At 40.5% G+C, this 14,396-nt stretch overlaps 1 protein-coding gene across 1 annotated transcript; it reads right to left on the bottom strand.

Annotated features, from left to right (window-relative positions):
• Positions 1-220: 220 nt before the first annotated feature.
• LOC131242190 (allene oxide synthase 1, chloroplastic-like) lies at positions 221-1,812 on the bottom strand. The gene has a single exon (XM_058240670.1). It carries the CDS (start codon positions 1,792-1,794, stop codon positions 355-357), a length of 1,440 nt encoding a protein of 479 aa, XP_058096653.1. The 5' UTR covers positions 1,795-1,812; the 3' UTR covers positions 221-354.
• Positions 1,813-14,396: the final 12,584 nt, after the last annotated feature.

The following is a 14,396-nucleotide window of genomic DNA, read 5'->3' as shown; positions in this document are numbered from 1 at the left end:
CAGTCCATCCATCTTATTAGTGGGACCCAAAGAGATAGTCGAAACATCTTTTTACTCTAGTTTTAGACCAATGTCAATTGGTCGGCCAGGATATGTCCACGGATGGGACAATTACCTGAGTTACAAGTCTGGCAATATTTACCAAATTACCCTTCGAGGATATCACTTATTCAACCTTCAATCTTTATTATTCATTAGATAATTACGACTCTGCCACTCAATTTAGACTTCTGGAACTGATGCTCTATTCACTAACAAGAAACAAAGAACGTAAAACCAGGAGACTGAGTTATACCCTAATACCACCCACCGGAAACTGACACACCCGCCACATTTCCGACAACATCACAACTTTCAGGTAGCCTTAGTCAACGACGTCACCGTCACCGACGACCCCAACAACAGAACCCCAACATCGGCCGTAAACGTATCGTAACGGAGGAAGAATTCGATGACGAGAAGCCTCCCAATCAGCACCACAAAATTCTTCCCAGCACATTGCTTATTTCCGACCGTCGGACTCTCCGTTTCAGGTCCATTCGACCAAAGAACATACTTCAACAGCTTCTCTCCCTCTCCAACAAACCTATTCCCTATAAACTCTTCAGCATCATTGAAAATCTTTGGATCTTTCGTCGCAAATGGCTGAAACCCAAAAATCATCTCTCCTTTCTTGATGTCAAATGCTGCATCATGACTTTCGATAGTCAGATCTGTCTTCGCCTTTCCATACTGAAACATAACTGGTGGTTCAATCCGCAATGCTTCATACACAACGGACTTCGTTAATGGCATATCCTCGATGGCTGCTAACGTTAATTTCCCACCGTGGGATTTAAGAGTAGTCCTGATCTCGACCACAAGCTGCTGATGCAGCTTAGGGCCTGCGATGGAGATCCATTTCAATATCCCTGGGAATAACACCTTCATACCACCGTATGTATTAAAAACCGTGGCGAAGAGGATATTATGGCATGCTTCATCTCTTTTAATTCCCATCTTCTCTGCCTCATCTAGAAATTTAGATGAAGCGCCGTAGAAGAAATCGTAGAGCTTCTTGTAATCGGATTTTACGAGGAAAGGAGGAAGATGGAATGTATGGAGAAGGAGCTCTTCTACAAGCCTTGGCAAGCCTAGAGTCATTAATGGATGAAGCTGGAACAAAAGCCATTTCGCGGCCATCTTAGGCCCATTCGAGCCAAGCTTAGTTTCAGAAGGGTTTATACCGAAATACGCCTGCGCAAGGTAATTGAATGACGTAACATCATTTAGAGTATTGAAGTCCGATTTCCCACTCTTAGAAAGCTCGGCTTCGAGATTGTCGAAGAGGGTGCTGAAGCTTTTGGTGAATTCTGGTATGAAATTGTCGTGACGGTTGGAGAGTAGGAAGAAGAGGAGTTGTTTGATTTTGGCATGGTTGGGTTCGGAGGGGTCGAGGTAGGAGAGGGCTCGATAGCCGCCGGTGAGTGAGGTGGAGGGCATGTAAGTGCCAGTGAATACGTCGCGTTTCTCGACTTTGGTTACATCGAAGAGGACGGGGAAGCTTTTGGCATCGAGGAGGACGATGACTTTTGGGTTCTTGGCCATGAATGGTCCTGGTGGCATGTTGGAGCGAAAGACGGTTGATTGGTATTTCTCCATTCGGGTCTTGAAGAAATCGTCTCGGCCTTGGTTGTAGAAGTAGTCGAGACGATCTTTGATTGGACTAATGAAAGGAATGCCATAGCTGCCGGGGATTTCACGGGTGGGGAGACTCGACGCCGGAAGCTGCACTTTGGTTTGAGGAGAAGACATGTTTTTTTTTTCTTTTTACAAAAATAAAAAAAAACCGAGAAGGTATATTAGAGTTGTTGGAGAGTGATGGGAAGAAGAGCGGATTGTGGGCCGGTATTTGTAGATGGAGGAAAGTGATGAGTCAGCATGGTGTATGGGACAAGGTAAACGTGGATTTCGTGGCAGAGCTGAGCGAGGTTGCATGTTTGATTTTTTAAAGTAAATGTAAATGTATTGCAAATGAATAATAATTGTTTTATTTGGTAATTAATGAATCATTATCTAAGATTGATTTAACTCTTACCTTTTTCAATGATAAAATTAAGGATGCTGCTAAGTATACGTGAGGCCCACCATGATGATGTATGTGGATTATCCACACAATCCATCCTTTACGCCAACTAGAAATAGGGCATGAGCCAAAAAATGAAGCAGATTCAAAGTTCAAGTGGACCACACTACATAAAAAACAGAATCGAACATCTACAATTTAAAACCTCTTAGGGTGGGTATTTGTAAATGGAGGAAAGTGATGAGTCAATGTGGTGAGTGGGACAAGGTAAATGTGAATTTTGTGGTAGTGCTAAGCGAGTGTGGATATATAAGTTTTTAAAGTAAATGTAAATGCATTGCAAATAGTAGATAATAATTATTTCATTTGGTAATTACTGAATCATTAATAACCATTGATTTGACTCTTAATTTTTTTAATGGTAAAATCAAGGATGCTGCAAAGAATACGTGAGGCTCACTATGATGTATGTGGATTATCTACACTGTCCATTTTTTATGCTAGCTGAATTAAGGGCATGAGCCAAAAAATGAGACATATTCAAAGTTCAAGTGGACCACACTACAGGAAAAATGGAATCGAACACCCACTGTTAAAAACTCATTGAGGCCACTGTTTACTTTGGTGTGGGTCACTTGAATGTTGGATTGCCTCATTTTTTAACTCATGCATCAAAATGTTATGGTAAAATGGATAGACAATGTGGATAAGTCATATACATCATAGTGGGCCCCACTAATTTAAGCCACTCTTTTTAAACACTTTCCAAACAAAACACCGATCTATTTCCAAACAAGGTGAAATTATAATAATTGGTTATTCATTGGGTGTTTATATTGAAGCCTTCCTAGGACCCACCGTACTGTTTACCTGTCATCTAACCTCATCATAAGGTCACATGAGCCTGGATGAAGGGAAAATGTTGTATATGATGTTAATGGATGATTAAAACTTTTGCAGCTCTCCTCATAAGTTTTCAATGGAAGGCATTCAATCTACGTTGTGCTATTCACTTTTAGCCTTGGATCTCTTAATTTTGAGCTTATATATGCTTTAAAATAATTTAAAAAACTGAACGGGAGATGAGGTTAAAACTCTGCGAAGGTCTTCCGCCCTTGTGCGGACCAGGCCAGGCAGGGTCTATGTGGGGCCACTGTGATATCGATGTTGCATCTCACCCATTTCTGATGGGACGCAGGTCTAGTTTGTATATCATGTTATAATATAAGCTAAAAAATGAAGCGGATATAAGGCTAAAGTGACCCACACGCTAATAAACAGACGATAATGACACTCAAGGTTTTGTTGATAAGGTTACGTTGAGATATATGATTACAATTAAAACCCAAATAGCAGTTTGGTCAAAACTTATGCAGCTCTCAAGAATTTTTTTAACGTTGTTCGTTCGATTCATATTGTGGGGTCCACTGCCTTCTAGCTGCCTCATTTTTACACTCTTGCCATAAAATAATCTGAAAAAATAATAGACGGCGCAGATAAAACCTATAAATCATCGTTTGGCCCATAGAACGGACCGAGTCATTCTGGTGGGGCACCGCGAAATCCGCTGCTGAGTTGACGTTGATGACGAAAAGGTGAAAGCCAACATGCACTTACAATTATCACGATTTTTCTAAAATATCGCGATAATGTTCAAAATCTCATTGAAATTTTGCATTTTCACCCGTTAATATAACGGTATTAACACGAAAATAACAAAAAATTAAGGAATTTTCTATGAAAGTATATACATTTTAATTTATCTTAGTAATTTAAAAAATATATTTTTTTAAATTTTATTTTTGGTGAGTTTTTCTCGTATTAAAATCATTAAAAAGAATAAAATTAAAATCTCCCGACGATATCCATGTGCCGACAACTATTTTTGTCACGATACGAATTCACGCCATGGTTTTGGGATAAGGTGTTCCTCCGGAGCACTTTAAAAGTGTGAGAAATCACAGCCCCTCATCAGGATATCGTACTTGAGAGATGATATATATTGAAGGTAAGGCCGCTAAGGTCATAAGGTGGGCCAGATGTTTCTAAGAATCATGCTATCATTTATGAGAAATAGGCCACAACCGTTCAAATTCGATGAAAATGATTGGCTCATCTTATCATCAGATCCGACGGCTTATTCTCGAGAGATCGCTTTTGGAAATAGGTATAGGCCTTGATTAGCGGCTTCAGTCGTTCATACGTGTTCTTATGTTCACAGGTGAGGAGAGTACACTTGCATGCGTTAGACGGGGCACATGAGTTGCATGGTTTGGCATGAACTGTTTATAAATTGGTCGGATCGTCATGAGTCATGATTTAACCCGGCAGAGAAACTGTCCCTATCACGTGATATCTCCGACTCACGTGATTCTTGTATGGAATGGCTGTACGAGGATTGCGGACGCGGATTCCTGCAAAAGCCTTTCGTAGGAAGTTCCTGCGCAGGATGCTGTATGGGCCACCACCATATTTGTGGAAAATATACTATGCTCATCCGTTTTTCAAAGCTCATTCGAGGATAAGCGAGAAAAAACTAAGGTGGATCCAAGACTCAAGTGGACCACACAAGAGGAAACAGTGGGAATTAAGTGAGAACCATTGAAATATTCTTATTACCATAAAAGCTTTTTTTCAAGTTATTTATTTATTTTGTATTTTCACTTCATTCTATGATAATGACCTTATAAACCGTTCGTATGACATATAAAAATCAAGGTGGAGCCCCAAAAGGTTTTAATAGTAGGTATTTCTTTCTCCAATTTTTCTTTCATGTGACCCACTTTAGTTTTGGATCCACTTCATTTTTGGAGAAGTGAATTGGCTAGTGTACCTCACACCGGCTATATAGCTGTTCTATTGACGTCAGCAAGTTCTGTGCGTCCGATTATGAGGTATGTGTTTGTAGACACTGAAAATTGGCGCCCACGCTGATTTAAATGTTTTTTTGGAGTTGAAAGGTGGGGGTTAGTAGGCTAATTTGTGAATGTTGGAGTCGCTACTAACCAATTGATCTCAGAATCCTGCAGTCGGCTAGAAATCGTGGAATATGTAAGGTTGAAAAAATCCGAAGACTCTCCTACCTTAGAGTGACTCCTGATCTGCGATTTGAGATTCTGTGTAAGAGACCTCGGTTATCAAGAGGGAAGTTGTTAGGCACCCTCTCTGCCCGTACAAATGTACGGTCTCTACTTAGTGTGGTAAAAATCTCAAGGGATGAATGATATGGTCAGATTAGGACTAGGCACATACGGATTTCTGATGCGGCATGATCCGAGATTTGGGTAGGCCACAGAGCATACGTCCAATGATGTGTCTAAAGGGTGGATGTGATGATGCTTATGCGAAAAGGTAAAGAAAAGTGGACTAGATCATTAGGAATTTTTGATGTGACATGATTCGATGTATGACAAATCACAGAGCATACGTTCACTAAAGATCTAGAGAAGTAAAGGGTTGAGAAGGGAATAGATGTCATGATAAATGCTTGTATGTAAAATGAAAAGATCTTTTGCTTAAACTTGAGTAGGCTAAGACATGGGTTGCACCATGATCAATTCGAGCTAGACTTGGGATTGAAAAGGCTAAGAGGTAGGGCTAGGGGGTGGCTAAAAGGTCAGAACTTGGAGGTTTGGGAGCTCCTTCCCTTTCCTTCCATCTCTTCCTTTCTCTCTCTCTCTCTCTCTTCCTCTCTCCCTCTTAGATGTGGATATGTTGTTGCTGGGTGTGTGGAAATGAGAAGAGGAGAGGGCTATTTATAGCCCTCTCCAATGGCTCTATGGTATATATAGGGGGTAGGTAGAGGTTAAAATGATATAATGGAGGCTTGTGATTGGCCAAAGAGAGAGGAGCGCCACATGACATGCTCCCATTGGCTCTTAAGGCCGGTAAAATGGTAAATAGTGAAGGTTGGGGGGTAAATCCAAGAGAAAGTTGACTTGGGGATGCGGGGACAGTTGTCTCTAGAAGATCACATGCGGGCCGCGAGCGGTGGTACTCCGTGTACCGCAGGTGGTAGTTGGACTACCATCTGGTTAGGGTTCGGGCCGGGTTCAAGCGTGTCGGCTCATTTGGTGTACTGGTTTGTCCGATAGTCTCTTTTTTGGGCTTTTGGAGTTCAAATAGGTGGGTTTGAGGTTCGGGTAATGGCTCAGATCAGAATCTAGGTTGTAGGTTGGGGCCGTATATAGATTGAACGGTTTGGATTAGGGCTTCGGGTTGCGGATTAGGGGTTTGAGGTTTAGGCCAGATGTAGTCATGGTTCTTGAATTGTCTTAGCCTCTTCAAGTTGTCAGCCTAGGTGGGGTGTCCACAGTGTCATATCCAAACCGTCCATTCAATTGGCAAGCTCTTATTAAGACTTGACAATAAAAATAAAATAGATATAACTATCAAGTAGACCACACTGCAAAAAGTAGTGGGAGATTGAACGACTACCATTGAAACCCTTTTTAGGGTCACAGAAGTTTTGGATCAATATGAAATTTATTTTTCCTCTTCATTCAGATCTTTGTGAACTTATGAACATACTGGATGGAAAATAAATATTATGGTGGGCCCTACGAATTGATTAATGGTGAAAATCATTATCTCCGCTGCTATTTGCTGTGTGGTCCATATGATCTTTGGATGTGATTCATTTTTTGGATAATGATCTAAAATAATCTCTAAGTGAACTATGTAGATATAATAAATACATCACTGTGGGGCCTACGTAACTTTGATTTCCTCTCAACCGTTCGTACAAATCGTTAATACTCGCACGACACGTACCTACAACAGCTATATAGTTGGTGTGAGGTACACCAGCTAATCCACTTCCCATTTTTGGTCACTTGTCCTAAAATGAACTAGCCAAACGAATGAACAGAGTATATTTCCCACAAACATGGTGGTGGGCCCCACCCAGCATCCTTGTGCAGGAACTTCCTGCGAAAGGCTTTTGCAGGAAATCCGCGTCCGAGGATTGCATGCTGGCACTGCCAGTAGCTGCGTAGCTATTGGACGGTGCTCCTTGGGCCCTACCACGATTTATGTGTTTTATCCACGCCGTCCATACATTTTGGACTATTACTTCATGGCAAGAGACAAAAAACGATACATATCCAAACATCATTTGTACCACATCATAAGAAAACATTAATGATTGAATGCCCACCAGTAAAAGCTTCTTAGCACCTACTGTAAGGTTTATTTTCTATCCAATAAGTTGGTTATGTCACATGGACATGGATGAAGGGAAAACACAAATATCAGCTTGATCCAGAACTTTAGTGGCACACGAAAAGTCATTAATGGTTAATCACCCTCATTTCTAGAGTTGTGGTCCACCTGAGATTTGGATCCAACTCTTTTTTTAATTCATGTCATGAAATGAGTTGGCTAAATGGATGGAAGGTGTGGATGAACATATACATCATGGTTGCACCGTAGCGAGTAGCTACTTCAAGTGTCAGTATGCAATTCTCGTCTCCAATGGCCTCTCAAGGAAGTTCCCATCTAAATCCTGTGTTCTCTAAGTATGCCAGCGTGGCACATTTGTTTGGGAAGTGGATTGGCTGGTGTACCACACCAGCTATATGGCGGGTGTATTGACGTCAGCAAGCTCCATGGGTCGGTATATGTTATATCTAAGTCGTCCATCCATTTTTCAAGCTCGTTGTTAGAGGTGGGCACCGAGTCGAGTTGGACTGAGTTAGGTAAAACCCGACTCGATTTGATTTTGAAAATTGCATGACCTGAACTCAATTCGACATATCAAGTCGGATCAAGTTGGCACCGATTCGAATCGGGTCATTGGACTGGATGGCCAGCCATTCATCAGGTCACCTGTTTCCTTCTATCTCTACCATTTCTTCTGTGTGGTTCATCCTCTTAACATTAAAAAAAAAAAAAAAACTTAAAAATAAAATAAAATTGCACTTGATGGGCTGCTAGCTGCCGCTTGCCAGACAGGAGAGGAGAGAAGTGAGAGAGAGAGGAGGAGGAGGAGGACGGCTGGAGGGTTGTTGGCTTGCTGCCACATATTGGACAGGAAGGGATGATCGACGAGTGCTAGATGGGAATGGGTTAGGTTTTTCGGATCATGGTGTGCGGCAGGTATAGTAGAGAGAATTAGGAATTAGTGTCTTTTTTTTTTTTAATTATTTTTATTTTAATTTTTATACTATACTCGACAATCCGAGTCGAGTCGAGTTTCAGATCGGGTCGAGTCTGACGGATTGGCTTTCGGGTCGAGTCAGATCGAGTTACATGGTAACTCAAATTCGACTCGGTTCAGATTGACTCACCCATTCTGTTCGAGTCGAGTCAGGTCTGAACGAATCGGGCGAGTCGAGTTGGATTGTGCCCAGCTCTACTTATCGTAAGGGTTGAGCCGAAAAATAAGACAGATATAAAGATCAAGTGGACCAGATAGAAAAAATCAATGATGAATTGAACGTCTACCATTGAAACCCTTTTGGGGGTCACAGAAGTTTTAGATCAATATGACATTTGTTTTTCTTCTTCATCCAGGTCTTTGTGACCTTATTAACAGATTGGATGGAAAATAAACATTATGGTGGGCCCTATGAATGTTTTAATGGTGAAAATCATTATACCAGCTGCTATATATGGTGTGGTCCATTTGAGGTTTGGATATTATTCATTTTTTGGCTCATGCTCTGGAATAATCTCTCCAAATGGATGGACGGTGTGGATATGATAAATACATCATTGTGGGCCATGTAATTTTGATCTCATTTGAACCGGTCGTACAACTCAGGAGCTCTAGGAGCGTCAGCGCTCGCCTTCGCACGACACGTACCAGACCAGCCAATCCGCTTCCGTGTGTTTGTGAAAAGAACGGGATGTTCCCCTATTAGGCTATTGGGTGCCTGTTTTCAGAAATCTTGATGGCTAGTCATAGAATGGTCTCTGCGTGTATCTCGACCGTTAAAAAAAACCGATGGACGACCTTCAGTACAAACGTGGGCCACCCAATGACTGAACGGGAGTAGCATGGCATTTAATAGATGGATAGTAAAAAAGTGGGTCCCACATGGAGAACGGCTTGGATCTCTTATTACGATGCAACATTTGCTTGGCACGTGTACACAGAGCAGGAGAGACTCGATAGAACTCGGATTCGGTATTGACCCCTCCAGTACATACGCGGGTGCTGGTCAGTGCCTGTAAAAGCTCTGTGGGCCCTACCACGATGTATGTGTTTTATCCGGACTGTTCATCTAGTTTTTTTTTTTAGCTCGTTTTGGGGCATGAAACCAAAAATGAGATAGAAGTAAATCTCAAGTGGACCACACCACAGGAAACTGTGGTGATTAAATGCTCACTGTTAAAAACTTCCAGGGGTTACAAAAGTTTTGGATCAAGCTGATATTTGTGTTTTCCCATCATTTATATCACCCTAACGTAATCAACAGGTTGGATGGAAAATAAACATTAAAGTGGGCCTCATGAAGTTATTAACTATGGTCATTCAATAACCACTGTTTCCTTTGGTGTGGTCTACCTGATATTTAGATCTAATTCATTTTTGAGCTCATTTTCTAAAATGATCTGAAAAAAGGATGGACGGCGTGGATAAAGCACATACATCATGGTGGGGCCCACATAGCACCTATCAGACCCACGTGGGTAATCAAGGGATCACCGCGGAATCCGAGTCGGCCTTCGTCGACGTTGCTACTTATATTACAAGGGCCATCACATCATGATGGGCGGAGCATCTTTTGTTTTATCCATCCATTTACAGGCTGCATTTTGAATAGGTTAGACCATCCAATTAGTGAAGTTTGGATTTGTGGCCCATCTATGGTGGGCCATATGAACGATCAGGATCAGCGCATTACAGATTTTGAGGTGCCATTTCTAAGCTTCAACTTTCCAATCCTTCAAATTGACTTGTACGAGTACCGAGAGGAGACTGGGCCGTAAACCAGGGGACGCGGATTGCGGAGGAAGGGGATTAGCTGGTGTACCACACACCAGCTATATAGCTGGTGTAGGTACGTGTCGTGCGAAAACGAGCGCTGACGCTGAAATCGGATTGTCGTACTGAGTATCATACTGAGTAAACTCAGTTGGGCCCACTGTGAATTTATTTGTCTTATCAACTCCGTCCATCCGTTTTTTCAGTTCATTTTAGTGGTTGAGCCGAAAATCGGGGTATATCTAAAGCTCAAGTGGACCATGCCACAGAAAACTGTGGGAATAATGATTTCCACCGTTGAAGCCTTTCTATGGCCCACAGTGATGTTTATTTTTCATCCAATCTGTTCATAATATCACAAAGACAGGGATGAAGTGAAAACACAAATATCAGATTAATCTACAACTTCTGTGGCCCGCACGAAATTTTCAATGGTTGATGTTCAATTCACACTGTTTCCGGTGGTGTGTTCCATTTGAGCTTTGGATATGCTTTTTTAGGCTAATGATGTAAACTTATCTTCTAAAATGTATGGACGGAGGGGATAAAAATGAATGAATGACTGTGGGACCCACAGAGTTTACTTAGTACGCTGAGTGTACTGAGTTACTCAGTACACAATCCGCTTCCGCTGAAGCTCCTCGATCTCTGAGTTGTACGAACGGTTCAAAGGATATCAAAGTTACGTGGCCCCACAATGATGTATTTATTATATCCACACCATTTTTCGAGATCATTTTAAAATGATATACAAAAAATGAATCATATCCTCGACCACATCACAAATAGCAGCCGAGATAATGATTTTCACGTATAAAAATTTCATTTATTTTCTCTATTGATAACGTCAAAAAGACCTAGGTGAATAGTAAAAACAAATTTATGATGCAATAGATTCAAAATGCAACAACCATACCGATGTTTTTTTGGTTTGTATGATTTTGGATCAACACATTTTCTGATTTGTATGATTCAAAATGCAACGAATACCAATGGTACGTGTTTCCTTGTTGATAGCTTTGACTTGCTTGTATCTTTTTATTTTTGGGGAATAGTAACTGGCTTTTGTGTCATGACCTTATATTATATTGTTAGGGATGACTCTAATGGTTTTCATTTGAGACTTTGGCCAAAATCAGCGCCCTATAAATCGTTCATAGATCTAGCTAGCCAAAAGGTTGAACCTTCCATTTTTCTGACCTAGTGTTTAACATTGCTTCTGTTTTCAAAGGGAAACAATCATGGTGCAATTTCATTTCCTTATACTTTTCAAAGATAAATCTGTTTTATCTGTTGGGTGCTAATGTGGATGGGGCCATTGTCCAAAAAATACTCCCAACTGATTATTCTAGCCATCAAATGGAGTTGAATGTGGAGAGTTGGGTGTTTTTCTCTTTATTTTAGACAAAAGGCTTGTAATATACTTTCAACTGGACAAATCAATGGGTAGGACCAGCTATACATGCATGATTTTTGAACCACAGTCTATCTGCATTTAGCATCCACTAGGTGTACGGTTCCGATCAGCCAATCGCCTCTGCATGTAGGCCCCAAGGTGCAACGCATGCTGGACGAGGATGAGCCGTGGTTCAGCACCTAATAGACGTTGAATGATTTTCATGGACAGTCTTTCAGAGATTCACATCGTAGGACGTCCGTGCTTTTCGCTTTTATGATTTCAGAATTTTGAGTTCCAATTCCTCTGCTAACCCTTGAATCCCATCTCCTTCTTTATAGGGCGTTTTCTTACTCGTAGATTGATATTTTCACGTACTTTTTTCAATGCATGCTCTTCTTTGTAGTGTTTTTTCTATATATTAAAAAAGCTTTTATAATAGCTTGATGGAATTACAATCTGCTTATGATTTATTGAGAAATGCGACTCGTCTCATAACATGGAATTGAAGCGGCATCTCTCAGATACTGACTTTGAATTATTTAGATCCTGTAAAGAAAAGTAAAGAAGAAGAAGAATAACAGAAAAGGATGGAGAAAAAACAATTCTCTTAATTTTGCCAAACTGTTACGTGCCGTAATCAACATATGCTATTAAGACAAAAGAAGCCTACCTCTTCTACTTTAGTAACGGAAGAGTTTGGGCGGCTGCATGGTGTATTTAATGCAAGAGAAATAATAGTAAGCTGACAGTGAATGAAGAACTTAGGTTTTATTTTTAGACAATGAAATGGTATATAAATGAGATTATTCCAAAATTATTTGAAAGTTCATCAAATTATCTTTTAAAAATACATAACATTATTTAAATTGAACATGTAACAAGAGAGATGTAACTTTTTTTTTTTCAAAAATAAAAATATCAGCGATTCGCGTGATCCACAGTTAATATCAATGATCATAATGAATATCAACGATTCATGGTAAATATTTACAATCCATAATAAATATCAACGATTCCATTCACATCTTATTTCGGCCCGTTGGGTTGTCATGAAGTAAAATCCATGCCATCTACATTTAATGTTTTTTCATATCATGTTGTTGGCCTAAGTTTAAGGGCAAAACTCATAATAGATTGATTACACTAAAGGAAATAGTTCAAAATTAATGTACTAGGTTAGTGTAGTCGTGGACTACAAACATCTTCAAATAGAAATATGAAAATCTCTTGATTAGGTTTATAGTTGTTTGATAAAAATGTATGGATTAGATTGGCAAAAGGATGAGCCGAATTTCAATTTTTTGTCAGGCCACGTTCCTTTTAAAAAAAACCTTTTTTACTTTATACATGCTCAACGAACGAATGAAATAAAAAAGAATGGTCACCTCGTGCATGCAAAGGCCCTATGTTTTAAACCAATCCACATCTTAAATGAGCTTACTGTTTTATCTTAAAGCAAATTTAACCAGTCTAGAAGTAAACAGTTTCCATTTATGTTATCAGTCTAAGTTTGGGTGAAAAAATTATTATGGATGAACTATAACAAAAGAAACAGTTCAAAATTAAGTGTTACTGTTAGTATAATTGTGGACTACATGTTGGAATATTTGGTTGAATTAAATAGACTATTAAAAATCGAGAACCAAAAAAGGAAAATAAATTTTGAGAAAGAAGAACTTATTGAATTGAGTCGAGGCGTGACTGAGTCACTCGGCTTGAAATCGAATTTGCTCCCCTTGGACAGCGTCCCAAGTGCAACAGGTTTCCAGAGCAATCGACCTCCAGGATACAACGACTATGACCCCGTCTCAGCGGTGCACTCACTGTACACCGGCTCGAACCACTTGCAGTTTAATTCGAAAGTGCTGAGTTAACTCAGCGATGAACTCAGTAAAATTCTTAAAATTGTATCAGAGAGAGTTTTATAAGAGAGATAATAATTGTATATTTTTAAAACTGGAATCGGTAGTCTTTATATAGACTCCGAAATGGTGCATAAACACCCTTTACAAAAGGTTAAGTCTGTTGGGTTTAAACCCAACAGGGGCGACTAACTGGAAGGGATGCATCTCTCTGGTTTAAAACGAAAAAGCGTAAGTGCGAGTACACTCTCGTACATACAGTCCTGCGACTACCCATACACACACACACACACCCACGCGAGTACACTTACACCGTACCCATACCCTCGCTCACGCCCAGCCCGTCCTGTCCCGTCCCGTCGCGTCGTGCACACGCACGCGCACATGGACACGGACACGGACTCGGCTCGGCTCGGCGCGCGCGCGCGCGTGGTAAATGGCATAGATTAGAGCTATTGGCATAGTCCCCCCCACAGGACCAAATTCACATGCTCCCTGAAAGGGGCTCAAGTCCTAGGCAAAAAGACTATCTTATTTACAAGATAGTTTACCTTTTCAAATCCGATGTCGGACAAAACCCATAACACAAAAGTACCAAAGCTTTTCAAATGTGGAGGGAAATCACCGAAAATTTAAAAATTTAAATTTTAATATTATTTTAAAATAAAATATAACAATCCCCCACATGTTTTAAAATAAAACTCTTTCGGATTAAAGCGTAATAGTTGTACAATGGTGCCGATGTCACCATAGACTTGAACCGACATTAGAGTAAGCAAGACAGATCTACAGGAATCAGGTGACACCATAGTCTTGAACCTGAATCCTTTTAATGTAGATCGCAAGTACATGCCACTCACATAACTCTTCCTCTGCAAGTGATTCTGTGGTTCGGTGCGTTTCGGCCATACACCATTACCTGAATTTCATGAGTGCTCTAGAGAATTCGCCTATATTCTCATAGGAAGCGGCCTCCACCTCCACACCCATATAGGTGAATTTCATCAAGTGTATGCAGCAACTATATACACCACAAAAAATATGGCTATAGATCCATTAAGAGTTCTAAAAACTCATCCTTTTGCATTGCTGCTCGCACTGTACACCATAGAAGGGGCTCATACAACTCAGTGCAAT

This window comes from Magnolia sinica, chromosome 4, assembly GCF_029962835.1.
Source record: "Magnolia sinica isolate HGM2019 chromosome 4, MsV1, whole genome shotgun sequence".
Classification (NCBI taxonomy): Eukaryota; Viridiplantae; Streptophyta; class Magnoliopsida; order Magnoliales; family Magnoliaceae; genus Magnolia; species Magnolia sinica.
The sequence above is the reverse complement of the archived record's forward strand: the minus strand, read 5'-3'. Positions and strand labels throughout refer to the sequence as shown.